Consider the following 28000-nt stretch of genomic DNA (forward strand, 5'->3'; position numbering starts at 1 on the left):
AAGCATTGAGGGACTAACTTCTTCCAATTACAAGGGTGTGTGTGTGTGCGTGCATGCGTGCGCGCTGAGCTTTCTATTGGCCTTGCCCTCAAAAAGCAATGGTTCCACATTTCACCCGGCTATGTTGTATCCTGCTAGATAAATTCCTGCCAAATGGCAAATTTGTATAAAAATCACTGGACACAAATAAGAGACTACATTGGCTTTTAGACCTCTTCAGGGAATTCCATACCTCCCTGTTCTGTGTGCCTTAATTTGGCCTAGGTCCTCAAATAACCTTGGTTCTTAAAATTGTGACAGAGACTTGGAGACTTTATACATGTCTGTAGAAGCCACCAGCTTCAGGATCACCACGATTGGGTTTTCCACTAAACCTCTGCCCACTCGTGTGCCTGTCATGCTACTCCACCTCACTCACCCAAGATGAGTTGAACTTCTGTGGCCTTTTCTAAAGTGTGTCTCTAATTTTTATATGGAGCAGCACAGACATTACTCTAAGTGCCCACCTTCTTCTAGCCAGATTAGTCAACAGGTGTTGAAAAGTAAGCAGCATCCAACAAGAGAAGGGAGAGAGATGAAAGAAAGTGATGGGGCAGGAGAGAAAGTCTCCCAGCCTTCCCAGACTAAACTGCCAAATGGGGCTCCTCTGATGCAGGGCTGGAGTGGCGGTCACTGACTGCGGAGACAGCCCAGTTGCCTGTGACAGGAATGATCTGCCACCTTGGCGGCCTAATCTAACTGTGCCCTGATGGCATCACAGCTTCTAGTGCCTCCTGCATGCTCATCACTAGCCACTCCCAATGCCCAGAGAGGCTCCAAAATCCTGTACCACTGAGGTCTTCTATTTGGCATGCTCCTACCAAGGGTGTACTTTCCCACCTGTCGGCTAACCTGCATCCCCACCACACACCTGCAATGTCCAGAAGATGGACGGTAGTTTTAACATGCTTCACGACTCTGCAAGTGGTCTTCAAGCATTGGGATAAGTATAAAAAGCCATTGAAGGGAAGCTGGTCAGGGAGAGTGCTCCCTCCTGGAGGTCATAAGTCCCCTGCAGGTCAATGTTTAAGTGAGTCTCTGCTCATGTGTGTCTCTGAGAAGACACTGGGCATTGACTTGGTGCAGAACAGCCACTGGTTGTTCTCTGCACTCCGAGCTTCGGAGGACAGAAGGCAGGCTTCTGCCTGTCAAGAGTGAAGTCCATCTGCAGGCCCGGGTGTGTTCATTCCGCCCAGCAGCTGGCAAGTTTGCATCTGGGAAAACCTCCTGAGAGCGTGGCTCACTAGCTGCAGTAGCCTCTTTGGTTGCACCTACGTGCAAAAAAAAATAGTAAGATGCCAGAAAAAACAAAAAATTACATAGGGACCATTAAAAGCTTCTCCTGGGCCTCAGGAACAGGTTGTTTTTCTTTTTAAAGAACTCCACCATGCTTTCTAGACTGGAAGCCCAAACAGCACAGCAAGCCCACTGGCACCCAGCCACGCCCCCTGGGACGTGAAGGAATCGCAGCTGTGTTAATCAGGTAGACGGCTGCCTCCTCCTCCCCGTGTCACGATAATTGTGTGGTTGGTGCTGCCAGTACCAACAGGAGAGCTCAAGAATGCTGGTGGTGATACTCGGCACCAATAAATATGTCAACTCCAAAATTAACCTCTAAGGCTCCAGAACATGAATTTGTTTTCTATGGGGAAGGTCAGAAGTGAGATGCCTATGGGATTCTCTAATTCTAATTGCCCCTGACAACTCTGATCATGAAAAGCTAACTGTCATCTGAGTTTCTTGACACTAGGTACACGTTCTTTTGGTTCCTATCCAGAATCTAAAGTCCTTTCTGTGCTGCTGGCCTCATCCCCAAGCTACACCTGTCCTCCCCGGGGCCTTGGGCCCATCAGGCAGGAGCATCGGCTCCCCTTTGCCTTCCTGCTCTGCAGTAGGGTCCCGAGGACCCACCTGTTGGCTCCTGAACTAGAGGCTGCCCCTGGGTCACGTTGCAAGAGGACAGGGTGGTGCTTCTAGCTCTTTCCTACAGCATACCCTTGAGATCTTTCAGTAAACACTTCAGCCTCACTTCTGGGAGGGCCTGACGCTGTCCTGAGGTCTCGTAAGCACAGCTCTAACAATGGTTTTAATGTACTTCTGCCTCTGCCCCTGGACAGTGCCTGCCTCTGAGGCCTCTCCAGCCATCAATCCCAAGGAGGCTTGGCTCATTGCTGCCACCACTGTCCCCACCACTGCACCATGCCCGATAGTGTTCACACTGCAAACCAACTGCTATGATAGCAGTGCTGTGTTGTCCACGAGCCTGCCCAGCACAGGGCTGTGACACTCACATGCTGAGGTGGCTAGAGTCCCACAGGTGTCATGTCCTGTTCCTCTGATAAAGTGGGAGGAAAACCACTTCTCCTCTGCTTCTGTACATGGTTCGCAAGCTGCAGCAGCGTGATCAGGGGTTTCTGAGAAAAAGCTCCCTTCTCCTCTACTCGATACCTGGTAGGGGAACCATGTTCCCTGCAGTGGAGTCTCCCTCACCTCAGAGGCTGAAATCTCTTTCTTGGTCAAGCCTGTGCATGCCACAGATTCTCTGCTTGAGAAAATGCCTCCTACAGGAGGAGGCTTCTACAACACTCCAGCGACCAAAGCAGGCAGATCAAGGCATGTCCTGCCCAGCAGGTGTCGCTGTCCTCTGACCCAGCAGGACCTAAACATAATGAACAGCTAGTCTTGTCACACTTACAGGAGGCAAAGGAGGAACTCACTCCTTTGGGCATTCCATGTCAACCAGTGAAACGAGGAAACTCTCAAGCCCCGACTCAGGTCATGCCCATACTGCGGCCAGTGAAAATTCCTGGTGTCTGTAGTTTTAGGTCATTTTATTCATGTGCATTAAACCAGACACTCATGGCCATTTGCAGGGGATGACTGTGGATCTTCTTAAGGTGTCTGTTCCCATTTTTATTAACACTTTGAGTAGTGAGTTTTTTTTCATGCTCAATGACCCCCGAGAGTAAGGTGTTTTTTTTTTTTTCATAAAATGAAATCCATCCAGTTACAGTTTTATTAACTTAAAATCATGTTTGTTTGATAACCAATTTATGGAAATAAGAAGAACATACATTTGCCTTTTCTTAATGTTGCCTTCGTACATGTATGATCGTACTCTGGATGGTCAGGAGGCACAAGGACGTACATAAACGTTCATACTACTACTCAAAGGGTTAAAACCTATTTTTAACTTTTATAATTTCTGAAATAACATTCATGACAACTCTTAAACATCATCTAAAATCCCACCAGTCTAGCATATTTTAATTTGCTTTTGTTTTCAGGTCTCTTATGTGTGCATAGTTGACCTTCAGATGGTGGAAAGCATAGCAGGCACCACGCTTCATTTTTCTGAGGGTGTGAAATGGTTACATCATTATTCCATCACGTCACCCAGGATGCTGGTCATGATCGCATCCTAGTTTTCCTACCCCTGAAGATTGCTTGAATTTTAGGTGTTTCCAGTTTTTCAACATCATGTCACTAAACACTTTTTTTGTCATGGATTACCAGGCATCCCCAAGACTACGGCCGGTGGGCCACATGTGGCCCCCTGAGGCCATTTATCCGGCCTCCACCGCACTTTCGGAAGGAGCACCTCTTTCATTGGTGGTCAATGAGAGGAGCACTGTATGTGACGGCCCTCCAACGGTCTGAGGGACAGTGAACTGGCCCCCTGTGTAAAAAGTTTGGGGACCCCTGTATTAGTCTCTCTTCTTCTGATTTCTCAGGAGTGGAATTAATGAATCAAAGAACATGAACATTTCTTGGCTCTTTATCCTTGTAGCCAAATGACCTTTCAAAAGGGCTGTGTTAATATCTTCGCTAAACACTTTTTCATTTGTCAATGTGCTTCTAGGTCACGGAGGAGACGAGCCTCATTCTGCAGACCCTAGGGTACACGTGCACGTGTCGAGGCATAATCAACGTGAAGGGAAAGGGAGAACTGAAGACGTACTTCGTGAACACAGAAATGTCAAGGTCCCTTTCCCAGAGCAATTTGGCTTCCTAAAGAGTCGTCTTCATTTTGGCAAGAAGACTGTGTTTTTAAAAAGGTACAATGCACTTTCTGACTGCAATTTTTGTCCCTTGTCTTTTGGTGTGTGTGCTCTGTTCTGTCCTCTGGAGCCTCTGCAGACTCGTTCCTGTGACCTGGTGGCATACCCTTTGGCGTGCCAGGATTGCTCTGCCCTCGCACTGTGCTTATTCTGAAGGAAGAGTAAGAGGAGTGTGTGGTATAGAAAAGGAAAGCATTCAAAGGACTAACTCGGATGGATAGACATGAAACAAACAAAAATTCTTAAGGCAATAAAACTAGGGGGTGTATATTATCTTCTGGTGCATGTTCATTTCTGGAAAATATGGTAGCTCGCCAAACCGCATCCGCTAGTCTGATATTAAAACACACAGTATTTGTGACTGAGTTGATTCTCTCACCCCACATGGAATTTGACTGTGTTCACCCATGTGTCTCATTGTCAGTGACTGTCCCTGGGCCCCAGCTTGGATCTTGGGCTCTGTCACCATGCTCTGTTGTATCGTGCTAGCAGCACGTCGTCATCCGTCACCAGAATTAGTTCTCACAACCTAGGACCAGTTTTGTACCAAACGCGTCTGATGTTTTGATGCCATTGTCTTTTGTAAGGTTAACTCATTAAAAATTTTACGTACTTTGGTTTATACTGTCTTATCTCCCTTGGCCCCTGCCACACACACCCTTCTTCTTTCTCTGGTTTGCTCTAGAAAGAAGGTTTGTTTCCCATTTAATTGTGCTGCTTTGGAAAATGCTTTCCAGAAACCAAGACTGAGATACACTTGAGTCATTCAGATCAGGACAAAGTCTGCAATGCAGAGAATTGATTATGTAAGACCCCGGGAAGAACAGGAGAGTGTGCCTTGTGTTGGGGGGAGGGGGGGGTCTGCTTTTCATTTTGGCATCTCTAGAGAACATTGTCAGGGAAAATATTTTAATAGTAAAAAGATTCTCTACTAACCACTGCTCCACTCTGTCCACCCACCCTGGTCTCCTCTACCGTAATCCTCTACTAAGCTATCAGGCACAGGCTGCAGAAGAGTAATTTGGAACTATGTAAGTTAGCAATCAAAACAGCCTGAACGAACAAACCAAAAGAAACTGCCAAGCCTCACAAGTTGCCTTTGATGTCTGAGGTGGTATGAGAAGGCACCGGGCCTTGGAAATAGAAGACTGGCAAATTTGGTTGTAGTAAATCCAACTGTAAAGGTTTGGGGGCATTTTACTTCACAAATAGAAGTTGTACTCTGCCAAAGGGTGAAAAATAGCATAGTCAGGTATAGTCTAATATTTAAAAGCCAACCTGCACATGGCAGCCTGGTTGGACAAAGCCATGAGGTCAAGGACTCTGTGGTCTATTAGGAAGCAGCCCATTCCTGGGAGCTGGGACTTGGAGCATGAGCCACAGGATTGACTGCTGACTCTGATGTGTCACTAGCTGTGTGGCTTTGAACACTCCTCAGTTTCTCTGAGGAGTATTTCATTGCCGGTAGTTCATGGGATGAGGACTGGTTAAATGTGCTAATGAGTGGGCCTCCTGGCCGGTGTGGGGCTCACTCCTGCCGGAACATTCACAACACAGACAGGGTGCCCTGCGAGGACCTGGACTCACCACTCAGTTAAAAATATTCATGGAAACTAATAACTGGCCTTCGTCACAAAGTGGGACTGCAGCATGACTTATTCAATTGTCTGTCTCAGTAAGAACTTTTTGATACTATAATTGCAACTCAGTCTTGGTCTTGATATGCTAATTCTCAAAAAAGTGATTGAAAGAAGAAGAGTATAAAGGCATGTCTTGTCACTCTAATCAAAACCTGGACTAGGATGCCCTAAGGTTTCAGTGGCTTCCATCCGGCCTTGTGAATCACTTGTGACAGTGACTAGTACAGCACTTTGTGGGTTCTTCTCCCTTAGAGCCTATAGCACCCATCCCAAGGCACTTTATGTCACCTGTCCTTACTGGACACCCACAGCTGGGTGACTCAACCACTCTTCAATGTGCTCCCGCCCCCCCCCATTTGCTGAATTTGGTGAAAAGAACTCAAGGGAGAACTGCTTTTACCCAAAGCTATACCACCAGTCTTAACAAACAGTACACTTTAAAACAATCAGTCATTCTCAGAATTCTCCTTGCAAAGGACTGCGCACACATAGGCCTCTCAGTGTGGTCCCCAGTCAGCAGCACCAGCAGCACCTGTGAACTTGTCGGGAATGCAGATGCTGAGGGCCCAACCCAGACCTGCCAGGTCGGAAATCCTGGCAGTGGGGCTCCCTGCACACTGCCCATGATTCCAACACCAAGTTCTCCAGGTGATTCTGATCCCCAGTCCAGCCTGAGACTCCCCTGAAGTTTACAAACAGATGCAGAGAGTTGCAGGGGTTTGTTCAGACTTTCCCAGGTGATTGGGAACTAAGACCAGATTAGAATAGGAAACTGCCAGTTCCCTCAAATTTGAAACTGTGGACCCTGGTCAAAGTACCTTCGTCTCCAGCAACTACAAAATTTCAGTGAGCAAATTATGTATACAAGAGGTCTTACAGTTCACTCCCATCCACCTATTGGCCTTGTACCACCAGTAGAAGGTGACCCCTCAAAGTCCTCCTTAAAATCTCATCCAGAAGGAAGCCTTCTCTCCTAAAAACACTAAGTCCAGTGCCCTTAAACTGCAGTGGTATTAATATACCTGTTTAGAAATGACCACGTTGTCGTGAACCGTCCCTCTTATTCCACTTACTGAAGACAGCAACTGATCCTGGCTGGTGGCTCAGTGGATAGAGTGTTGGCCCGGCATATAGACATCCCAGGTTTGATTCCCAGTCAGGGTTCATGGGAGAAGCAACCTTCTGCTTCTCTCCCTATTCCTCTCCCCCTTCTCTCCCTCTTCCTCTCCTGTAGCCAGGGGCTCAATTGGTTCAAGCATGGCCCCAACTACTGAGGATAGCTCTATTGGAACACATCAGCCTCAGGCACTAAAAATAGCTCTGTATTTGAGCACCAGCCTTAAATGGGGTTGCTGGGTGGATCTCTGTCAGGGAACATGCAGGAGTCTACCTCACCATCTACCCTCCTCTCACCTAAAAAAACAAAAACAAAGACAGCAACCACCCTGCTTTCAAAGAAACATTGACTAAATAGGGAAATGTGATAAGTAAAACATTTTAAAAAAATATGTATGTTTCTCTTTGGTAAGATGACTAATGGGCATTCACAGATTGGCTTTAAGTTGTAAAAGTCAAAATGCCAAGAAACAGACATGTATGTCTAACAAAAATGAGATCTTTTGAAATTGTACCTGATTCAAGTTCTGCTTTTAAAAGTAGTAGAAAGTTAAGGGAGTAGGATCTAACTTAAATTAACTAAAAATAATCTAGTTTGCCAATTTATGGCAGTTACTTCAAATGAAGGCATTTCTTAGAGATGTCTTATCATTCTTGGTAATCAAAAGTGAAGAAAGAGTAATTTTTAAAAACTTTCATAACCCCAACTTTATATATTTTCTATTGTTATTATAAATATGGTTTAATGCACTCAAAGACATTCCAAATAAACTGCTGTTTGGAAAAATGAAAAAAAGAAATGGTACCTATAGTGAAAAAAAATTTCAAAAGGTTAAAGAAATATTTAGAAGTCACTCAGCCTTGAAATTACCAGCAACTTAGTGTCATGTGTCCTTAGAGAATCAAAATAATAAAGCTAGCAATAGAGGAATCAACATTGAAATTAATTAAATCACCTGTCCACTAACTGCTAAGATGTGGGAAATTTAACCACAATAGGTAAGAGATGTTTTCCTCCAAGGGATCCATTCATTAAAACACAGCCAATAGCTTAATACTTGAATAAATCCCAAATTACCTGCAAAACAAATACAACTTAGGTTAGAAGCAGTTGCTTTTAAAAAGAAAGCTGTTCAAAGTAACAAACACAAGCCCTGCGGTGCTTGTATTCTGACCACACGGCAGCGGCTCACTGATTCCCATGCCAACTATTCAAGCTTTGGAACTCCCACTTTGACGCTGAGCTAAGATAGGCGTGATAGGTGAAGTCATCATCTCCCTTACAATCATGCAGCTAGAAAATGCAAAGCCAGAATTTTTCCCAAGTCTGTTGAACACTAAAGTCCAGTCTCTCCCCATGACCTGTGCCTATTTTTCCCCTGAGGGGTCACATGGGCATTACTGGCCACTGAGGCCACTCATCCCTACTAGGACATTTGTCTTCAATTGTACAAAATTCTGTTCATGGTGGCTCAGACCTCTGGAGGGGGTGAGGGTGGGAAGTACTGTGGGACCTAGAGTTCCTTAAGTGAGAAGCAGAAAGGCCGACAGATTTCCACATGGCCCCGACTGGGATCCACTGGGCAAGCCCCCTACCCTGCGAAGTTCTGCCCATCTGGGGCATTGCTCCATTGCTCAGCAACTGAGCTGTTTTAGCTCTGGAGGTGAGGCCATGGAGCCATCCTCAGTGCCTGGAGCCAAGTTGCTCAAACTATTCAAGCTATGGCTGCAGAGGAAGAGAGAGAAAGATAAGGAAGAGGGGGAGGGGTAGAAAAGCAGATGGTCACTTCTCCTGTGTGCCCAGACCAGGAATTGAACCCAGGACATCTATATGCCGGGCTGAGCCAATGGGCCAGGACCAACCTAGAGTTCAATTGTATGGAAAGGCAATGTCATTCTCTCTTCTCTTGGAGAAAGGGAACGTGAGTACCAGCATTAGTGGTTTCTGCATCCAGCTCCCCTGAAAGCCCCTCACCCAGGAAGACTGTGAACACCATGAATAACAATCAACCCAACCACTATCAAGTGAGAACAATTTTCATTTTATTTAAGTGCTCGCAGCAGATCAGTCTCCAGCATCATTTCATCTGCAATTACTTCACGTGAAAACCATCACAGTAGATGTTCATCTTAAGTATTGCAGGTGTTTGGCCAGGTCCTTCACCAAGGCAAAGGCAAACTAAGGGAAGGGGGCTGCTGTGCCATCTTTCTCCCTTTCAAGGTGCAAAAGAGGCATCAGGGCTGCTCCCAGAGTCCACGAAAGGGAAATGAGGCCTGTGGGTGCTCCTCTGAGAACCTCACTTGCCAGCACACCCTTCAGGCCACAGGGAGAGAGTCAGGCTGGGGCAATGTGCCCAAAGCCCGGCTCCTTTAGGCTGGGAATGTCATTCTTCCTGTAGAAGTCGGATTTCACATGGTTAACGTGGCCGTGGTCCCGGTTCAGAGGCTCCACTGGCTGGTGGATGCGCCTCCCGTAGGCAGACGACGACAGCACCCCGACTGGCCTCTGCTGCTCCTGCCCAGGTAGAATCAGAACATCAGGTCAGCCTGCGCCCTGACTGCAAGCAGAGCCTCCCTTTCAGGAAGTCGTGGAGAGACAAAGGAGGACCTGTGCCACATGCTGTGGCCTGGCAATCAACTGGGAGGTACAGCCTTGCCTGCGTGGTTTCATCCCTGCCAGGCCAGCGTCCCTAGGCAAACTGTGACAGCCTGGACTCACAGGTTTAGCAAAACCTTCTCTTATCCATTGAAAAAAATTCTTATTTTTGCTTCCATTAAATTGTTAAGTTCTATAGAACAAAACAACAGTCATCAACATCAATACGCAGCAACATGACAGAGGAGAGTGACTGTAGGAGTAGCATGCTCTTGGCTTCTTGCCACAGTAAAGCGGAGGAGAGCAGCACAAACGAGAGTCACAGGCACAGACTGGACGCGATATTAAATAAGCCTGCACACACAGTGCACCATCAACGCCTACAACCTCCTGTCTTCGCATTACCTCCTCATTAACATGAAGTCCCAGGCTTTTTGCATGTTCTCTGTCATCACGGTGCAATTTCTGATTATATCCTGGGTTCTTCTTAAAAACACAGTCATAGAGGGAAATGATTCCTGTCTGGGAATAAAAAGAGAAAAAAAGCTGTTAGGTTTCTATTTGTGAGCTGGGCCATGGAAGTGTCATGAGGCTCGGAAGCCAGCACCCCCTCCCCATGGAGACACCTAGTGTCCCCACTGCACTGAGGGGAGCCAGGGGCCAGAGCAGGGAGGCCAGGCCCCAGCCGGCCCCTGCAGGCTGCTGAGAGGCCCTGCAGGACAGGGCCGTTTCCACAGGCTCCTGCCCTCCACGTTCCATAAACCGCTCCTCACAGACGTGCTCCTCTCTCTCACTCTGACTCTGTCACTAGAGCTAAATCTTAAAATAATAGTAATCCACTCAATATGTTTTCTCCTTAATTTCATCTTTTCTTGTGTTTTTCAAACTTCTAATTTTAGCTTGTACTCCTGGGAAAAATTAACATTACCTGGAGACTAGGATGATATAACCAACCAGAAATTACTCTTTAAGTTGCTAGCCAAAGGGCCAGCTGCCTACAAGTAAACCCCTTCCTAGAGAGAAGAAAATGTTTTCTTCAATCATATGTGGTAGCTAAGACAATTGTAACTCATCTACATATTTATGAATATATATTTCTCATGTTATATACGTACATATGTACAACACACATGTATCTAACACATCTAAAACACACACAGCTCAGATGTACATGAAAATAATCTTGTTAACAGAACTATTATCTATAATACCTTCATTTTTTTATCTCAACTTTTTCTTCATACAAAAATAAATCTGTCTTACTTGGTACCTAATATAAGAAAAAGACATCCATGTGTTAACTGATCTTTAATCTTCACCTCCTAAGTCATTGATATACCTCCAGCCAAGCGCCAGCTGCCTCGAATCCTCCAGCAGCGAAACCAGACACTTGATCTCAGTGGAATTTGGGAGCATGGGTCTCTAACCTGTGCTTACTTGTCCTCCTCCCCCCCCCCCCCAACCCCAACAGTAATGCTAGAATGAGCCCTCCTACTGCGGGGCAGGAGGTGGAAGGGAGACAGTGGAAACAGTCATGCTGTTGGCAAACACCCGCCTGCTCCGCCTGAGGGCGGCACTGGGGGCTGCCCACAGCGATGGCAGTGACCAGTAAACTGGGGCTTCGGCTGACATTGCCAGTCGCTCACACGTCATCCCATGTCCTCTGCAAGACACGCTGCCCCTGCTGGGGAATTTCTGAAGATACCTCAGACACGGCAATTAGTCATCTGGTAAGGTAAGGAAGGTGGTCTTTAGAATTATTATTTTAAGGTTTCTAAGAATTCCAATGTCAAGATGCTTAACCCTTTGAGTAGTACGAACATTCACGTACATCCTCGTGCTTCCTGACCATCAGAGTACGATTGATTAATTTTAAAAATGTGTAAGGCAACATTAAAGAAAGGCAAATGTATGCTCTTCTTGTGTCCATACATTGGTTATCAAACAAACATGATTTTAAGTTAATAAAACTGGAACTGGAACTAATTTCATTATTTGAGGAAAAAAAAACTTACTCCCAGGGTTCAACAAGCATGAAAAACACTCGCTACTCAAAGGGTTAACACTCACTACACTTATTCAGTAATTGCTGGGATTCTGATTTTCCTAATGACTTGAGGGCAGAAGCAGTGGCTTCCAACTCTGTGCTTGACGGCCATCTAATGTCACCACACAGAAGCTTCATTTTGGCCTGTCTCCTCTGTCACCTACTCCTAGGTCTGTTCACACATTAGTCTGGCCAGCCCAGACCTTCAGCTCAACTGAAGGCAACTTACAGTATAGCTCACGTACTCATAGGGTTAAAAACAAAATGCCCAGGTCCGTAGAGAGGTGACACATTATTCAGCTTTGAGTACTGTGAAAATTGTACACCAATAGCCATTGGTGGTGGTGGGGGGGGATATTAACTTAGGTCTTTATATTACAGATAAAAGTAAAGCCTGGATGGATTTGAAAAATAAGTAATGAGAAAACCCATAAAGGACCCCCTATGTATAAAAGCAATGGGGAAAATGTCACCAAAAAGGTCAATCACTTGGATGATATAAAAATCAGACATGCTTATCAAATAAAATTCAAACTTAAAAAAAAATCTTTAGGAAGGCCCTGGCCGGTTGAGGAAATAATAGAGAAATCTATATTTGTAACATAGAGTGTGTAGGACCTTCACAGAAGCGGACACTGAAGGGGTTGGCCGGGTGCAGCTTCCAGCCTGGAGAGGTTCACAAACCTGCAGCAAACTGTTTGAGGGTAAGCCACCAGGCCAGAGGGCCCTACAGTGACACTGTGGGAGCTCAAGCACAATACCCACTCTGTAGGGGTAGGGGGACAATCCAATAAAAGGAGCGCTCTGACCTTCCTCAAGGGAGGGACTGCCATGCGGACCCTTCCCTTTGGGGTTCAGAGCTCTGGAGCCAGGCCAGGCTGAGGCTAGAAGGCAGATCTAAACAGTAACTTGATACCCCACCGCCCTTGTAACACCCACTTTACAGAGAGTAATTTAAGCTGGGCTCTTGGTCAGGGTCTGGGCATCCCGCTATAACTGGAACCTCTGCTGACCGGGCCGACCACAGGAAATAGGTGGGTTTCAGCAAAACAGATGCATTCTGCAGGTGAGAGAGCTGGTCCCTCAGACTAACTCCTGGGTGGGAGCCACACTCGGGGCCTGTGGTGCCCTGGTCTGCATCCTGAGAACCTTGGAACAAAGTGGAGGTGACCTGCCAAACCTCGGTTCCTGCAGTGCTCCTTGCTGGTGACCAGCCGCAGCCAGGTCAGCGAGATAGCCCTGTCGGAAGGGGGCAGCACTGAGAAAAGGGAAAACAGGGCCTCCAGAGACTGCCTGGCCATACAGGGCATTTCCATCCATGCCTGACTTTTCTGAACTGAGCCTTGTCCCGGGAGGATGACCCTAAGGCGGAAAGAATAAACTCAAGGAGAATGCAATCACTATTATCCAAATGAGAAAGGAAACAGTGCTCATTTTGCTCCCCATGCTGGAGAAAACCACTATGATTTGCAGCTTTACAGAATACTGCCTCTTCCTTTTTGTTCTAATAGGGTCTCCTAAAATACTCTGTAAAAGTAACATCTACGAGCAGCAACTCCTGACTCACAACCCCAGGATTAGTGATCAATAGCCTTCTACAAATCGCTGAAAAGTCTTTATTAGGAATCTCACTGCTGACAGTGTAATCGGAATCTCTCTCTTGCCTTTGTGGGGAGTTTACATATTCAGAACTTTTCAGAGTAAAACAAATTTCTCTATAATTGAAAAAAATATGAGGTAAAGAAAATAAAATAAATTATTAACAGGTAGGCAGCCTCTCAGCAATGTGACTATCCATTTCCAAAACCTAATCCAACCAGAAATCTGTCTTTCCTAGATTGTAATTATTAATCTTTCTTCTTTCTTTTGTCTTTCATTTCTTTGTGGTTTGAAGCAAAATGATATTAATAAAAAACAATCTGCACCTAGATGCTATCACAAAACAGAGCTTCTGGGATTGCCAGTGTTTTGCTGTTAAAATCTCTCAAGGGATTCTCTCTCTTTAACACATGACATTGCTTTAAAAAAAAACAAACAGCAAAACAGAGGGCATTTATTTTTTTCTCTCCTGATGTGCCTTTGTCTTTCGTGTTTGGTGTATTGTGAAACTGTGCTATTGTCTTATTCTGGCCCTGGTGAATGATCAACATCAGTGTCTCCATGGTGACCTCACACCTAACACTAAAAAATCACTCCAGTTCGTAGCCCTGGGCCGAGGCTGTGAGTGGAGTGGAGGCCTTCAGTTTCAACCTTCAATGCACATTGTATCTACTCCTGTGCAAGGCACTCTGCTAGGTTCTAGGACAGAAATAAGGAGTCCCTCCCTGCCCTAGAGGAGAGCATAGGCGGAGAATGGAAATAAACCCATTAATTAAACACAACAACAAGCACACCTAGAATAAGAAGCACAGCCACCCCAAAGAAGGAAGGATCGGTGCTAGTCTGGGCTAGGGTAGGAAGATGATGTGACTAAAGTCAGCACAAGGGGCCACACCACTATAGCTAGAGACACTGGCAAGTAACCTCCCTGGGTGTTATGAGTTGAATTACAACCTCTCAAAAGTCACATGTTGAAGTTTTAAGCCCTAGTACCTGAGATAGTGACCTTATTTGAAAATTGAAATGTAATTAGTTAAGATGAAGTCATATTGGAGTAAGGTGGGCCCTTAATCCAATAAGATTTGTGTCCTTATAAAAAATGTGGACGTAGACACAGATATAAAGAGAGAAACAATGATGTTAAGGGACACAAGTCACCTGCAAGCCAAGGAAAGGCCTGGAACAGACTCTCCCTCACAGCCTCGAAAGAGACCAATTCTTCCAACACCTTGATTTCAGACTTCTGGCCTCCAGAAAATGTGGGACAATAAATTTCTATTGTTTACATCCCCCAGTCTGTAGTACTTGTTATGGCAGCTGTAACCAGCACACTTGGTTAGAAGCAGCAGCGGTGGTTTGAACAACAGAGAGAATGGAGATAAAACAATGATTATTGCAGTGGCCTCAGCATCACAGCACTCTGCCCAGGTAAACAAAAATTAGTAGACCAACTGGGTCAGTAGACATCACAAGTATTCTGTACTCCTGACGACACAGTGCATTAATCTTCCCTGCTGGTCCTTCAGGTGAGTGAAGCCATATGACTAGTTCTAACCAATACACTATGAGAGGAGGTGACACGCTACTCTCCATAGAGAGGTTTCCCCAGTGCCGGGGGACTTCCTAAAGCTTCATGTTGAGATGGTAGCAGCTTCCACAGTGGTTGCTGAGTGAGAACACTGGGCAAAGCCAATACTGATTCTTGCTGAACATTTAGCATGATAAATAAACCTGTTTTAGGACATTGAGACTCTGGGGGTTGTTTGTTACTGCAGCATAACCTAGTCTAGCTTATCATGACTAACGCAAGTGGATCAATGAGGAAGAAGTAGTAGCTTACCACCTCTAGTCCACAAAGGGGCCTCTCTGGGATCGGAGCTTTTGTTAAGCACAGTGCTTCCTTCCAACTTTGAAAGCTCTCCTCCTCCCAGAGGAATAACTGGAGTAAAATTTTGTATAAACTAAGACTCAAGTCCTTTATTTTCTCCTCCTCTTCAGACTATTTTAATTATAAATGAACTCCTACTGTAAGTGTAAACCAGGTAAATTTTGTGAGGAGGAGGGAAAGAAGAGAGAGGAAATTAATACATTGTTCCATGGTCACTGGGCAGGGGCAATGTGTTGTACTCACCAAATACCACATTTCTTCTTCCAGAACAAACAGAAGGCTGCAAGTCCCTTTTCCTGTCACAAGTAGACTGGGGCCAGGTGACCAGCTCTGGCCAGGGGATGTGGGTTCAACTGATCAACCCCATCTTCTAGGCCTAGTCCATAACAACTCTCCTGCAGTCCTCCATGCTTTCTCTCCTTGCTCACTGGGTAGCGAATTCAGAGGATTCAGTGAAGGACTGCAAAATCTCAAAGATTCCAGGAGTGGAGCTACTAAAAAGGAGGAGCCCAGTTTGCCAAGTTACTGCATTAAGAAGCACTGCCAGGAGGAGACACAGAAATGCTGGGCTGCATGTGAGAAACACATGTTCATTATGTTACATTTATATGCCATGACAGGTGGTGTGCTTGTGTTAACAGTCTGCTCTCTGAAGAAAAAATACCTGATTTGTAGTGTTTGCTGATTTCTGTGGTGTAAATACTCCCAACATGACAAATTTTAGGCTTCCTACCAAATACAGAGTTCAGAAGAGATGCTGAAAACTGGCCCTATCCTGTCTCTATGAGCATGCTCCAACACACCACTGGTTAGGATTCAGGGTTCAGGGTCCATGTGTTTGCACGGCCTATCTTAGCCCACCCTGACTAATACAACAATTAGCTGCAGCCTGGGCTCTGCTCATGAGCCTGGTACTGTTACCTCTCTTTCCCCTGGAGCCTTTCAGTTACTGTCTGCCTGTCCAGAGCTGTGTGACCTATTTTTAAAAATGAAAATTCTGAGTGTGATCCAAAGTGTCTCCTTTGATTCTTAAGGACCTCATTATACTTCTGATACACCCAGCACTTTTGGGAGTCCAGCAGCGCATGAAGCTTGATGAGGATATATTCATTAATTTTAATATCATTCAAAATTCTATATCTGCAGACTGTAGCTTGTCAAGGACATAATGTTGGCTTTTGTAAAAAGACAATACTCTTCTCTTTGGTTTGTGGCAAAGATTCTGTTCCCTCTCTGCTATATTAGGAGCACAAGTTTGGGAAATTTTTATCATTTTTCTGATCATCTAAATATTTTATCAATTTCATAAGATCCACGGCATCAGAAGTATAAGTAAGGCACCATTTGTTTATATTACTTTAAATAGATCTGTTGCTGGCAGTGGCTGCCAAAGCAGAGCTCTGACACTTGTTGTCTTTACTTTTGAGTTGAAGTCAACAAACTCTTCCTTCTTCCATTGATAATACCACCCCCCACAGTACACGGCGGTGGTGGTGGTAGGGCATTATAATTTCATTTGCTAGCACACATTTTTAATTGGAAGCCAAGACCTGTGGTGGCACAGTAGATAAAGCATCGACCTGGAAATGCTGAGGTCGCTGGTTTAAAACCCTGGGCTTGCCTGGTCAAGGCACATATGGGAGTTGATGCTTCCAGCTCCTCCCCCCTTCTCTCTCTCTGTCTCTCTCTCTCTCTCTCTGTCTCTCTCTCTCTCTCTCTCCCTCTCTCTCTCCTCTCTAAAAATGAAAAAAAAAAAAGGAAGCCATAGGGGTAAAAGAGTCCATAAGATACTGGAGAGAAACTTGCCGAGGTTGTAACAGGTATTAATAAATCAGAACTGGAGCTTACCCGTCCTTCGCAGCCCTAGGAGTGGCCGAGTGTGTGTGGCAGATGTGCCTGGTGCCTAAGGAGGAAGAGACTGTATACAGGAGGGGCTCAGGGAGCTCTTACTACACACCTCCTGTGTACTAGACACTGGCCCAGGCCCTCCCGAGCTTCCCCTTTGCACCTCTGGACAGTCAACACGCATTGTTACATTCACAAAATGCCTGGTTGCATTTGGGAGGGAAATTCAGCCATCAGGAGGGAAAAGAAACTGCTAGCCCTTAGCCTCTGTGTCCCCACCACACACCTAGAAGGAAGGTTGGCTAGTCCCACCAAAACTAAACTGGGGCTTTCTAAGCAAAGTTTCACTGAAAACAGAGCTATCCACAATTCATCTAGCACGAGGGAAAGCATATTCTAAAACTACCCAGGATTTTTTTAAATGTAGCTTTTAGACTGAGAAATTTAATCAAACCCTTCATAAAAAAGTACATTCTCTTTTGACTTAGCTTTTCCATTTCAGGAGCAGAAATGCCACATAAGGCAGGAAAAATAAAGTAATTTAAAAACACCATTGAACTGAATTTGCTTTGGTGCCCCTGAAACAACATTTTATAGAAAAGGTCCATATAGCTAGGGTCCCCTAGGGAGCAGGACAGGGGCTGATGGCATTGTAGTTGGCAGCTTGAGATGACAAATTTGTCTTAAGACCAGAGCATCACTGGGACTTTCAATACGTGTGCTGAGTTAATACAGTTTTACCTTTGGGCCCTCTATGCCTGAGGGGATCAAATGCCACAAGACTGACACTCAGATTACTGTACTCACTTTGTTCATCTCATAGAGTAGATGAGGGTGGGGGACAAGATACTGGCCCCTGGAACCAACCCTCAGTGAAAAGACACTCTAATAATCACTAACAAAAACAAAGAGTAATTAACATAGCTCTACTTACACTGAGCTTACTGTATGCCACTTGATACCATTGATTAAATTTGTTCTCATGAGAACTCCATGCACTCAGTACTGTTTGATCTCTGTTTCATTGATGCGCATTTGTGACTTGGGCAGTCCACGCAGCTAGAAGCATGAAGTCAATATTTCTACCCAGGACTCCTCGGCCGTGCTACTAAGTTACCCCTTAGTATGTCACATGCTAGTTGACTTAAGAGCTCATTCTACAATGTTTTTTCTCAGCTTTGAACGGGGCCTGGAATTATTTACAACGGATTTAAGGATAACTGAGTATCCTGCCTACCGGTGTTACAGTTCACCCTCTTTAGTCCACATGATCTCGAGGTCAGAGTGTCAGCTCCTGGAGTCCAGCAGCTGATTAAATGCAAGTTCAGATAACCCCAGGAGGACTTTATCTAGGTGTTAATATTTCTGTTGCATCATTTTCTTCACATGACACTAACGTTCTCAGGACTTGACTTTGCCTGTGCCCCAGCTATTAAAACTGAATTTTTTGAGTAAATTTTTTAAATTAATTTTTAAAATGTATTGTTAACATGGATTCAAGTGTCCTACTCAATTAACACCCTTACCCCCAACGATGTGCCCCCATTCACCCCCTTTACCCCTCTCCCCTTAACTCCCTTCTCCCTTCCCTCTGGGATTTGCTGTCTTGTTATCTGTATCTAAGTGTTATGCATTTATAATTTCACTATTTCCTTCACCTTCTCTGATCCCATCCCCACATCCCCCTTCCCTCTGACTGCTGTCCCTCTGCTCCCTGTGACCCCGCCTCTGCCTCTATTCTGATCCTCAGTTCACTTTGTTCATTAGATTCCACATATAAGTGAGATCATATATTTGTCTTTCTTTGCCTGGCTTATCTCACTTCACATACTAATCTCCAGGTCTATCCATGCCATGGCAAAAGGTAAGATTTCCTTCTTTTTCACAGCTACGTAGTATTCCATTGTGTATATGTACCACTGCTTTTTTATCCACTCGTCTACTGAAGGACACTTGGGCTGCTTCTAGATCTTGGTTATTGTAAATAATGCTGCGATAAACACGGGGGTATCTATCTTCTTTTGAAACTGCACTGAATTTTTTTTCTTAAAATCTACTTTGCCTAATTTTGTTCTAAGGCTCACCCCACTCTTCCAGAGGCAATAATAGATCAGAGCAGGGGGTGGCAAATGTTTTCTGTAAAGGGACAGAGAGTCACTATTTTAGGTGCTTTCAGGTAAGATGGTCTCTGTTGATACTACTCAACTCTGTGTGGTAGCCATAGACAGAACTAACATAATTAGAACAGCGCCTATGGCTCTGTTCTAATTAAACTTTTTATTACAAGAGTCGGCAGGTCATATTTGGCACAGAGGTCTTCATGTGATGAGCCCTGCAGTAAAGGGACTCACTTCTTGGCAACTCCTAATTTCCTTCCAAGTAGGGAACCCAGTCACCTAAAACTTCAGGTATCTTTCTGCCCATTAGTCTATTCTGCCCCAGAAGGGTGGAGCCATGTATCAGATTGGTGAAGTTAGAAAAAATAAACTGGTCTGTCAGACTTAACACTGCCCCTTTTCCCCTGGCGGTGCCAAGGGGGTGGGGGTTCTGCTTGGCTTTTTCTGGGCCCACAGCTGCACTGGGTGGGTGGATAGATTCACCTGATTCTGAGCTTCACATACCCAAACCCATTTGCCCGGAGTCCCTAGTAATATCCTGCAACATGGCTTTTATCTATGATAAATATGTACCTTGGTCCTGATCTTTGCTTAGTTTTTTATCTCACTTCCCAGTTAGCCTCAAGAAGATAATTAAAAGATCCTTCAAAGATACATATAAAGTAGTATATTGTAAATTTTTTCATATGTCAAAAAGCCAAAATTTATATTCTTTCAATAAATAAAACAATATGGGACAATTTAAAACATCAAGATTCCTTGCTTTTGGGCTGGTTCTCTCATGCTGTGCATTAATGCTATGCACGAATCAAAAATTAATTAGCAATGATATAGGTTTTGCATCTTAAAATGTAAAATTCATAAGTAAAATTATTTACATGTAAAAATTCTTTCAGGACATATTGCTTGTAGGAGGAAAAAATATGAATTCCACGAAGTTGGGAATTATTGCTCTAATCGCCCCTCCTTGTCTCAGTACCTGGTGGATATCAGGCCTAGGAGAGTCAGTAAACGGGTCTGCAAAGACAGAAACATAGCACATGTCCTCTTTCTTCATCCTGTCCTTTTGTCCTTCCACATAGCTCCACACCAAACAGAGAGGTGCTAACTAACAAATACAAGGGGTCTTCCTGGCTGAAGCTCGTGTGTCTGCTTGCTCAGGCTGCCAAAACAAAGTACCCAGCCTGGAGCGCCTTAACAACAGTAGTTTATTGTGTCACAGTTCTGAGAACTGTGAGCTGAAGGTGTCAGCAGCGTTGGTTCCTACCGAGGCTGTGAGGGTGAATCTGTCCCATGATTTTTCCCTTGGCTTTAGAAGGCCTTCTCCCTGTCTATTCATGCCATCCTCCCTCTATGCACCTGTTTGTGTCAAGATTTCCCCTTTGTATTTTTATTTATTTATTTTATTTTATTTTTCTGAAGCTGGAAATGGGGAGAGACAGTCAGACAGACTCCCGCATGCGCCCAACCAAGATCCACCCGGCACGCCCACCAGGGGCGATGCTCTGCCCCTCCGGGGCGTCGCTCTGCTGCGACCAGAGCCACTCTAGCACCTAGGGCAGAGGCCAAGGAGCCATCCCCAGCGCCCGGGCCATCTTTGCTCCAATGGAGCTTTGGCTGCGGGAGGGGAAGAGAGAGACAGAGAGGAAGGGGGGTGGTGGAGAAGCAAATGGGCGCTTCTCCTCTGTGCCCTGGCCGGGAATCGAACTCGGGTCCCCTGCAAGCCAGGCCAACGCTCTACCGCTGAATTTCCCCTTTTTATAAGGATACAAGTCATACTGATTAGGTCCATCTTAATGACTCCACTTTAATTTGATTGCCTGTCTCCAAATAAAGTCACATTCTGAAGTGTTGGGGAGAGGACTCTAATAAGAATTTAGGGGAACACAGTTCAACCCATAACAATTGTCTAAACTAGAAACTATGGCTTCTGTGTGTAAGGCTAAGCTCCTCACAAAGTGCGTTCTCTTATACTTCACATGCCGCAAGCACTCAAACGTGTGCTGATCTGATTCGAATGGCGATTCTTGTGTGCTCCATGGATTGCGGGTGGGAAGAAGCAGAAGGGGGGACATTTCGGAACAACTTGTACCTTCTGCAGGGAAGCCCTCCTTTCTTCCAGGCACTGCTTCACCCCCTCTGGGCCACTCATGATCACTGCAGGCTGCACCTCCACAATCAATGTGCCTTTTTAATAATGACGCCTCTGCACCCTGAGATGCAGGACACTGGACATTTACAGAAAATAGTTAAAAGAAAGAGACGACCCCTGACAAGTTTTGACTTGTTTCATTTTCTTTGGCTTCTCTTCCTCCTTTGCCTGCATGGTGGCCTCTTCCTTTAACACACAAGTGCCTGGCTGAGGACCTGAATCTACTGAGCGCTCCCAGGCCCCCTGCCCCGCAGTATCCGCAGTTGAGCTCCGCCTCCTAGTCTTTTGTTTGCAGGCGGCTTCGAGAAGGGTTTCCGGTTTCGTGCCCTGGGCTGGAAGGGCAGTCCCAGCGGAGAGGACTATCAGGCAGCAGCTGTTCCTTGGCTACCCGGAGCCTGCAGCTGACAGACTCCAGAGAGGGCTGTGTCTCCGCGCAATGGGTAGCCCCGGCGACAGGTGACCCTACCCCGATCCTGGGCGGAGAGACACCTGGCCGTTACCTGAGGTGGTGGTAGTAGTATTAGAAGCCCAGCGGCCCTCCCTGCCTTCCCTGACGAGGAATAGGCCCTAACTCATCTCAAATAGCCGCGAACCACTGGTTGAACAACCTCACCCCCTCCCCACTCCTACCCCCGCTCTTACTCCTACTCGGCACGCTTGATCCCCAACCTCTGGTCCCAGCTAAGGATAACCCACACGGGCGCAGGGAGGGTGGCGGCGGTCTACCTTGCTCTGGTGGCCCTGTGGCTCTACTCTCAGTCCGCCCACACCGGCTTAGTATCCCCTCTTCCCGTGCAGACATGCCCCCAGAGTCCTACCCCTGAAATGCAGCACCGCCCCCAGGCCTCCTCCCCAGCAGAGTGGCCAGTTCCCCATTCCCTCCCGCCTGGCCCTGTCCTCTCCACTCCCGGTCCCTCCGGGTCCCCGCCCTGCCGTGAGCGGGCGGCGCCCCAGCCCCCGCCGCGCACCTTGCCCTGGCGGTAGAAGTAGCTGTGCTCCTTGAGGTCCAGGCGCCGCGGAGGGATGTAGCTGAAGGCGGACTGCGCCGAGATGGGCGGCGGCCGGGACCTGCCCCGCAGCGTGGCGGCGGTGATCTCCTCCTCTTCCTCGTCGTCCTCCATGCCGCGCGCGTCCAGCGGCCCGTGGGCTGGGCTTGGTCCCGCCAGCTGGTAGCCGCGTCTCCAGCCGCAGGCTGCCCCGCGCCGGCGTCGGGCTGTCGCCTGGCAACCGCGGTCGCGCACAGCCAGGTTGGGCAGGGTGAGGTTGTGTGTCTAGGAGCCCCAGCTGCGGAAGCGGCTGCCTCCGGGTCCTGGGTGAGAGAGGTCTACGGGATCAGGACTTTCCCACCTGCTTACCTGTTCCCGCGCAAGGTGGGCTTGTTCATTCATTCTTTGGCAGCAAATGACCGCGCACCTACTATGTGCCAGCACTGGATATGCAGCAGCCCGTGTCCAAGTGGAGGGAGCATGCAGTCTGGTGAAACACAGGTAATAGAGGTGAAAAAGACGAGTAATTTAAAGAGCAGCTTTAAGTCTAGAGCAGCGCTGCACAACAGGAATATAGTGAGAACCGTCCACGTAATTGAAAACTTTCTGGTAACCACACTAAGAAGGTAAAAAGACACAGGTCAAATTAATTGTAATAATGTATTTATTTAACTCAGTAGGTTCAAAACATCATTTCAACATGTGGTACTAACCACATTTCAGGCGCTTGGTGGCCGCAGGTGGCTTTGGCCAGGGCAGGTGTAAAGCTTCCATGAATGAAATCACCGTGATTTAACAATATCTGACAAAACTCAGCTGCTAAGGGTGAGCTATAGTAACCCTCTGTGCACGTGGTTATGTTCTCTTTATCTGAATGCTGGTTCAATAGGTCTGTTCCCTTGGCTGAAATTCATTGAGCCCACTGTTAAGAGGGATGGACGTATGAACACATATTTATAACTGGCAGAAAGAGAACTGCCTGTCTTATTGGTTATCAGGTTTTTCTTAACTGCCTCATTCAACTGATGAGTCCTTATGGTTAGTCACTTTAAGAATAAAACTTATGAATCAAGACATATAAATGTAAGTTAATTTTGTTTTTTTCACCTTTTGATTTTGGAATATAAATGAACATGATTTTATATGATGTGTACAATGAAAATTCCCCAATACTGGCAACTTTATTTTATTTTAAAAGATTTAATCTACTGACTTTACAGAAAGAGGAGAGGTTGGGGGAGCAAGAAGTATCAACCTATAGTTGCTTCACATTAGTTGCTGCTTGCCATATGTGCCTTGATTTGGCAAGCCCACGGTTTTATAACCAGCGACTTCAGCATTCCAGGTCAATGCCTTATCCACTGTGCCACCACAGGTCAAGGAGAATGGTTAAATTTAAAAAGAAAAAAAAAGTATTGGTTATAGATGCACACTAAAGTATTTGAGATAAAAGTGTGTGATAGCTTAGATTTTTCCATAATCATTCCAATAAAAAAGGAAACAAAAAGGAAAAGAATTAATGAACACAATTGGAAAATTATTCATGTAAAATAAAGGGACTCACATGGATTTATTATATTAGGATTCATTATATTATTGTTTCTTTTTTTTTTTTTTAAGTGAGAGATGAGAGACTCCTGCATGTGCCTGACTGGGATACACCCAGCAACCCTCGTCTGGGGCTAATGCTCAAGTCAACTGAGCTATCCTCAGCTCCTGAGACTGATGCTTGGACCAACCAAGCTATCCGCAGGCCCGGGGCCCATGCTTGAACCAATTAAACCACTGGCTGCAAGAGGGGAAGAGAGTGAGAAGGGGGAGGGAAGGGAAGAGAAGCAGATGATTGCTTCTCATATGTGCCCTTATTGGGGATCGAACCCAGGATGTCCACATGCTGGGCCCACCTCCTTCTTCTGAGCCAACCAGCCAGGGCCTGTTGCTTCTCCTCTTATATGTTCAGATTTTTTCCATAATCATAGTAACAGTAGTTACTAAGAGAGTCATCTGTTTTTTGCAAACAATAGAACCCAAAATATCAGTTCAAGCCACAAATCATGTGCAGTGTATTCCAGAGCCTATGGGAAGGGTTGGAGATAGATGGTTGTTTGTTCTAAGGTGGGATTACAAGTATATTAAGGAAATTTTTCTTATGATGGAGCTCAACAGGCAAAGAACACCAACAACAAGATAGGCATATGGACTGCTGTGGCAAAGGAGAGGACTCGGCAGAAACCAAGAGACAACCAACCAAGCAGAGGGAGAGACTGGCAGATTGGGGGTGAAAGGGAAGGAACTGGGTTGGAGACTCACAGCATAGCAAGTCTATGTGTAAAAGGTTATCATTAGGCCTGACCTGAGAAGCCAGCACTGGACCCTGTGGGATGGTATATCCAAAATGCCCTTCTAGGAAACTGCGTCGGGTTGGAAGTTGAGGCTACTTCTCTGGGTGAAAATGGCCCATGTGGCTCAGATGCTGGGCAATCGAAGGATATCCATTCTTATTGATAGGACTTCTTTTTGTTTCTGGTCTACCACATTTATGTTTTTGATCATTCAGTTGCCCTCAGGTGTAATGGGTCTATGCTACTGTAATCATATAAGTGTTTGATAAACAGGCTGAGAAGTTTGGCTCTAGGATTTCAAGAAGCAGTTTTCTCGGAATGATGTCCTTGATGCTAATTAACAAAGCAGTTGCCACAGATTCATATGAAACCCCTAGGAGTTGTAACTAGTGAGTCAGTCATGTTCCTGCTTATAGAGCTTACCTGACGTGCACACTCACAAAGGGTTGTAACGATGCTTTGTTGACAATGCAAAACAACACATCTACCAATAATAATAGCCTACAGACTTACTGAGCATTTACTGTTTCCAAGGTACTGGACAACATTTTACAAGGTGCGTCTCATTTCACTCTCTTTCACTGAGTGTTTAGACTCTGAATGGATCTGAGTATGTTTCCAGCTTGGGGGAAATCTCAGCCTTTGGAGGCCAATTCACTTCCCTCACCACCATAGGTGCAATATCCCCTCCTTGCGTTTGTACACAAAAGCTTCCAGTGGGTGTAACTTTTTAGAGGAGGCTGTTTTCCCAGAAGTCTATCAGATATGCTGAATTCTGCTCCTCCTAGTCTTTCTTCCATCTAGTGAATGTTTACCAAGTCTCCATACGCTCAGGCATGCAAAGATTTGGGAGTTAGGATCCTGGTTAAGGAACTCCCACTTCTGCAGGCACACTTCATGTCAGCACACCACTGACCACTGACTCCTCCTGTCTAGGCCTGGTTCAGACAGAACTGTCTCTGCACCCTTCCACAACTCCTGCTCCGTGTCTCTCTCTCTCTCTCTCTTTCTCTCTCTCTCTCTCTCTCTCTCTCTCTCTCACACACACACACACACACACACACTCACTCCTTAACCTTTGCTGCCCTCTCGTGGCAGTTCTGAAAAATATAGATCATATTTCTGTGCTTCAGGGGTTATGCTTTCAGGTAAAACTGTTATTTTCACCAAATTTTCTTTCTCTGCTTTAATTTTCTTGCTTTTACTTTTGAAAAACTACAGAAAGATTAAACCTTATTTGAAAACATCAATATATAGTCAATGAGCTATCAGACTGGACAAGCACGGTCACATTAAAGTTTAGTGACCGGAGAATTCAGTTTATGAGGACTTGGCATGATAATTTAACAGACCTTGGCAAGCTTCCTCCAATGGGAGAAATCAGCAATCTTACTTATTAGCCTAAATTGTTATTTATAATATACACATGGACATTTTCAGGATTAAAATCTGTTTCAAATCAATCAGTGCCGGTGGGGTCCTGCCCCCTTTCCTGTGACTACCCTGGGTGCTCTGGTCACTGAGGCGGTAGTGCTCTCTCGGCACAGACTCCTTCCTTCCTCCTTCCTTCTAAAATTCAGTTCACAAATCACACCGAGCCCTTCTCACTCCCAGGCCTGCTCCTGCCTCAGGAGTGTCATCACCTCATCTACTCCCACCTTCCTAGCCCCTCAAGCAGGGGCTCTGGTCGGCTTCCCTCTGGAACCCGAGCATGCGCCGCACACCCAGCATTGTCAGAGCTCTTCAGTGAGTCTTCCTGAGAAGGAAGTAGGTGGGAGAGAACCAAATGGGGCAAAGGCTCAACAGAGGATGGAACTAGAAGTGAAGAGGGAGGAGGAGTCTCTGATTCCAATTAGAGCAACAGGAAAAAAGGTCATGGTGGATGAGGGGGACTTAAATTAAAAAGGTAAAGGAAGAACCTTAGGTTGTGCTTTTCAGTGTTTTTTATATAACTTGTAACAGATTATCATTACCTCTGTGTGGCTATTTAGTTCAGGCTCTCCCCCCTCTTTAACCTGTAGGATGTTTACTTCCCAGTCCAGGCTGTGCCCAGGTGAGAGCTGGGTCCTGGGAGCGGCACAGGGCAATGAGGTGGCCTGGAGGCTGGGCAGGGAGTGGCAAGCTCACCTGGGACCCGTCAGCAGCCACAGCCCCTCTGTCCTGCTCAATCTCCACTTGCTCCCAGGCTCCTTCCTTCTCTGCAAGCAGAGTCATAAACTTTAAAGAATGATCTGACAGCTCATCTAGTCTCCATCTGCTATTCTAAAGAGAAATCGACTCAAAAAGGTATAGCGAAGTATATGGCACGATGGGGCGAACATTCAGACCAATGCGTACCAGCTAACGTAGACACTGATTCTATGGTAGGCAGGATTCTAAGGGCTTTATATTTATTAACTAACTCAATTCTCCTTTCAACCTGTTACAGGTTGAATTGTGTCCCCCCTTCAAAACAAAAAGCTATATCAAAGTTCTAATCCCCAGTATCTGTAAATGTGACTTTATGTGGACATAGGGCCTATGCAGATTTAATCAAGGCGAGGTGAGGTAATTAGGGTGGGTTCTAATCCCATATTGCTGGTAACACACACACACACACACACACACACACACACGGCACACACACATAGCACACACCGGGAAGACAGCCATGGGAACATGGCGGCAGAGACTGGAGTGACGCTGGCACAAACCAAGGAGCGCCTGTGGTAAAAGGCAAATCGGAGGTGAGGAAGGATCCTCCTCTCAGGCTTCAGGAGCACAGCCCTGTGGACACTGATTACACACTTCTAGTCCCCAGAACTGTTAGAAAATAAACTTACGTTGTTTTAAACCACCCAGTTTGTGGTACTTTGTTGCAGCAGTCCCTGGACGCTATTCACAACCCAAATATTACTTAGGGGTGCCCCTGAGCAAATGGGCCCTAGGTCACTCAGTTAGCAAGTGGTGAGGGGGGAGCTCAAACCAGACTAGATTCTTAGCCACTCATGTCTGTTTCTCAAGACCAGGTTTAAATCTTTCACCCCTTGTGAGGCATGAAATGCTGGGCAGGACATTCATCCTCTCTGAGCTGGTCCACCCATCTATGAAAGGGGCACAATGCCTCCCTCCGAAGGCCGAGACTCACACACTGTTATGCTCACATGCTCGGCACAGGCTCAGCACAGTGAGAGCGGGAGTGGATGTGTCCTTGCTCAAGGACACGGACCGGGCTGGTGGAAGGACCCCAGTGCCCAACTCCAGAGCTCTTAAGAGCTCTGCCTCCTCTCCAAACCCTACTTCATACTAATATTTTTATTTATTTATTTTAGAAAGGAGAGAGAGAGGGATAGAGAGAGAGAGAGAGAGAGAGAGAGAGGAGAGAGATAGATAGAGAGAGAAGGGGGGGAGGAGCAGGAAGCATCAACTACCATATGTGCCTTGACCAGGCAAGCCCAGGGTTTCGAACCAGCGACCTCAGCATTTCCAGGTCGACGCTTTTATCCACTGCGCCACCACAGGTCAGGCCATACTAATATTTTTTAATGTCTTTATACTTTTATTAAAAGAAAAAGCTTCCATACCAACATATT

The 28000-nt window shown here is 45.9% G+C and overlaps 2 protein-coding genes and 1 long non-coding RNA gene across 4 annotated transcripts in view; 2 read left to right on the forward strand and 1 right to left on the reverse strand.

Annotated features, from left to right (window-relative positions):
- ADCY2 (adenylate cyclase 2) overlaps nt 1-4713 on the forward strand; it is a 420264-nt gene extending 415551 nt beyond the window's left edge. For both annotated transcript variants that reach the window (XM_066243472.1, XM_066243482.1), the window contains exon 25: nt 3902-4713. In XM_066243472.1, coding sequence (XP_066099569.1) covers nt 3902-4054 — 153 coding nt within the window. In that variant the 3' untranslated portion in view covers nt 4055-4713. The remainder of the gene's footprint in view (nt 1-3901) is intronic.
- Nucleotides 4714-8887: 4174 nt separating this feature from the next.
- Nucleotides 8888-22332, reverse strand: CFAP90 (cilia and flagella associated protein 90). Its single transcript, XM_066243518.1, has 3 exons — nt 22069-22332; nt 9858-9974; nt 8888-9371 (listed from the first exon to the last, which is right to left on the reverse strand). The coding sequence occupies exons 1-3, from the start codon at nt 22219-22221 to the stop codon at nt 9192-9194; spliced, it is 450 nt and encodes a 149-aa protein (XP_066099615.1). The 5' UTR covers nt 22222-22332; the 3' UTR covers nt 8888-9191.
- Nucleotides 20779-27023, forward strand: LOC136313292 (uncharacterized). The gene is made up of 3 exons (XR_010727122.1): nt 20779-21556; nt 22499-22587; nt 24245-27023. It is a non-coding gene; the product is annotated as an uncharacterized lncRNA (long non-coding RNA).
- Nucleotides 27024-28000: the final 977 nt, after the last annotated feature.

The sequence above is a fragment of the Saccopteryx bilineata genome, chromosome 1 (assembly GCF_036850765.1).
Source record: "Saccopteryx bilineata isolate mSacBil1 chromosome 1, mSacBil1_pri_phased_curated, whole genome shotgun sequence".
Classification (NCBI taxonomy): domain Eukaryota; kingdom Metazoa; phylum Chordata; class Mammalia; order Chiroptera; family Emballonuridae; genus Saccopteryx; species Saccopteryx bilineata.

Bases quoted from the DNA above. Each gene is read 5' to 3' on its own strand.
- CFAP90 (XM_066243518.1), bottom strand. From the start codon at position 22,221: ATGGAGGACGACGAGGAAGAGGAGGAGATCACCGCCGCCACGCTGCGG. The intron at 9,975-22,068 runs GTGCGCGGCGGG...TTTTATTCCCAG, and splicing joins ACTTCTACCGCCAGGGCAAG to ACAGGAATCATTTCCCTCTA. The intron at 9,372-9,857 runs GTAATGCGAAGA...CTACCTGGGCAG, and splicing joins GACTTCATGTTAATGAGGAG to GAGCAGCAGAGGCCAGTCGG.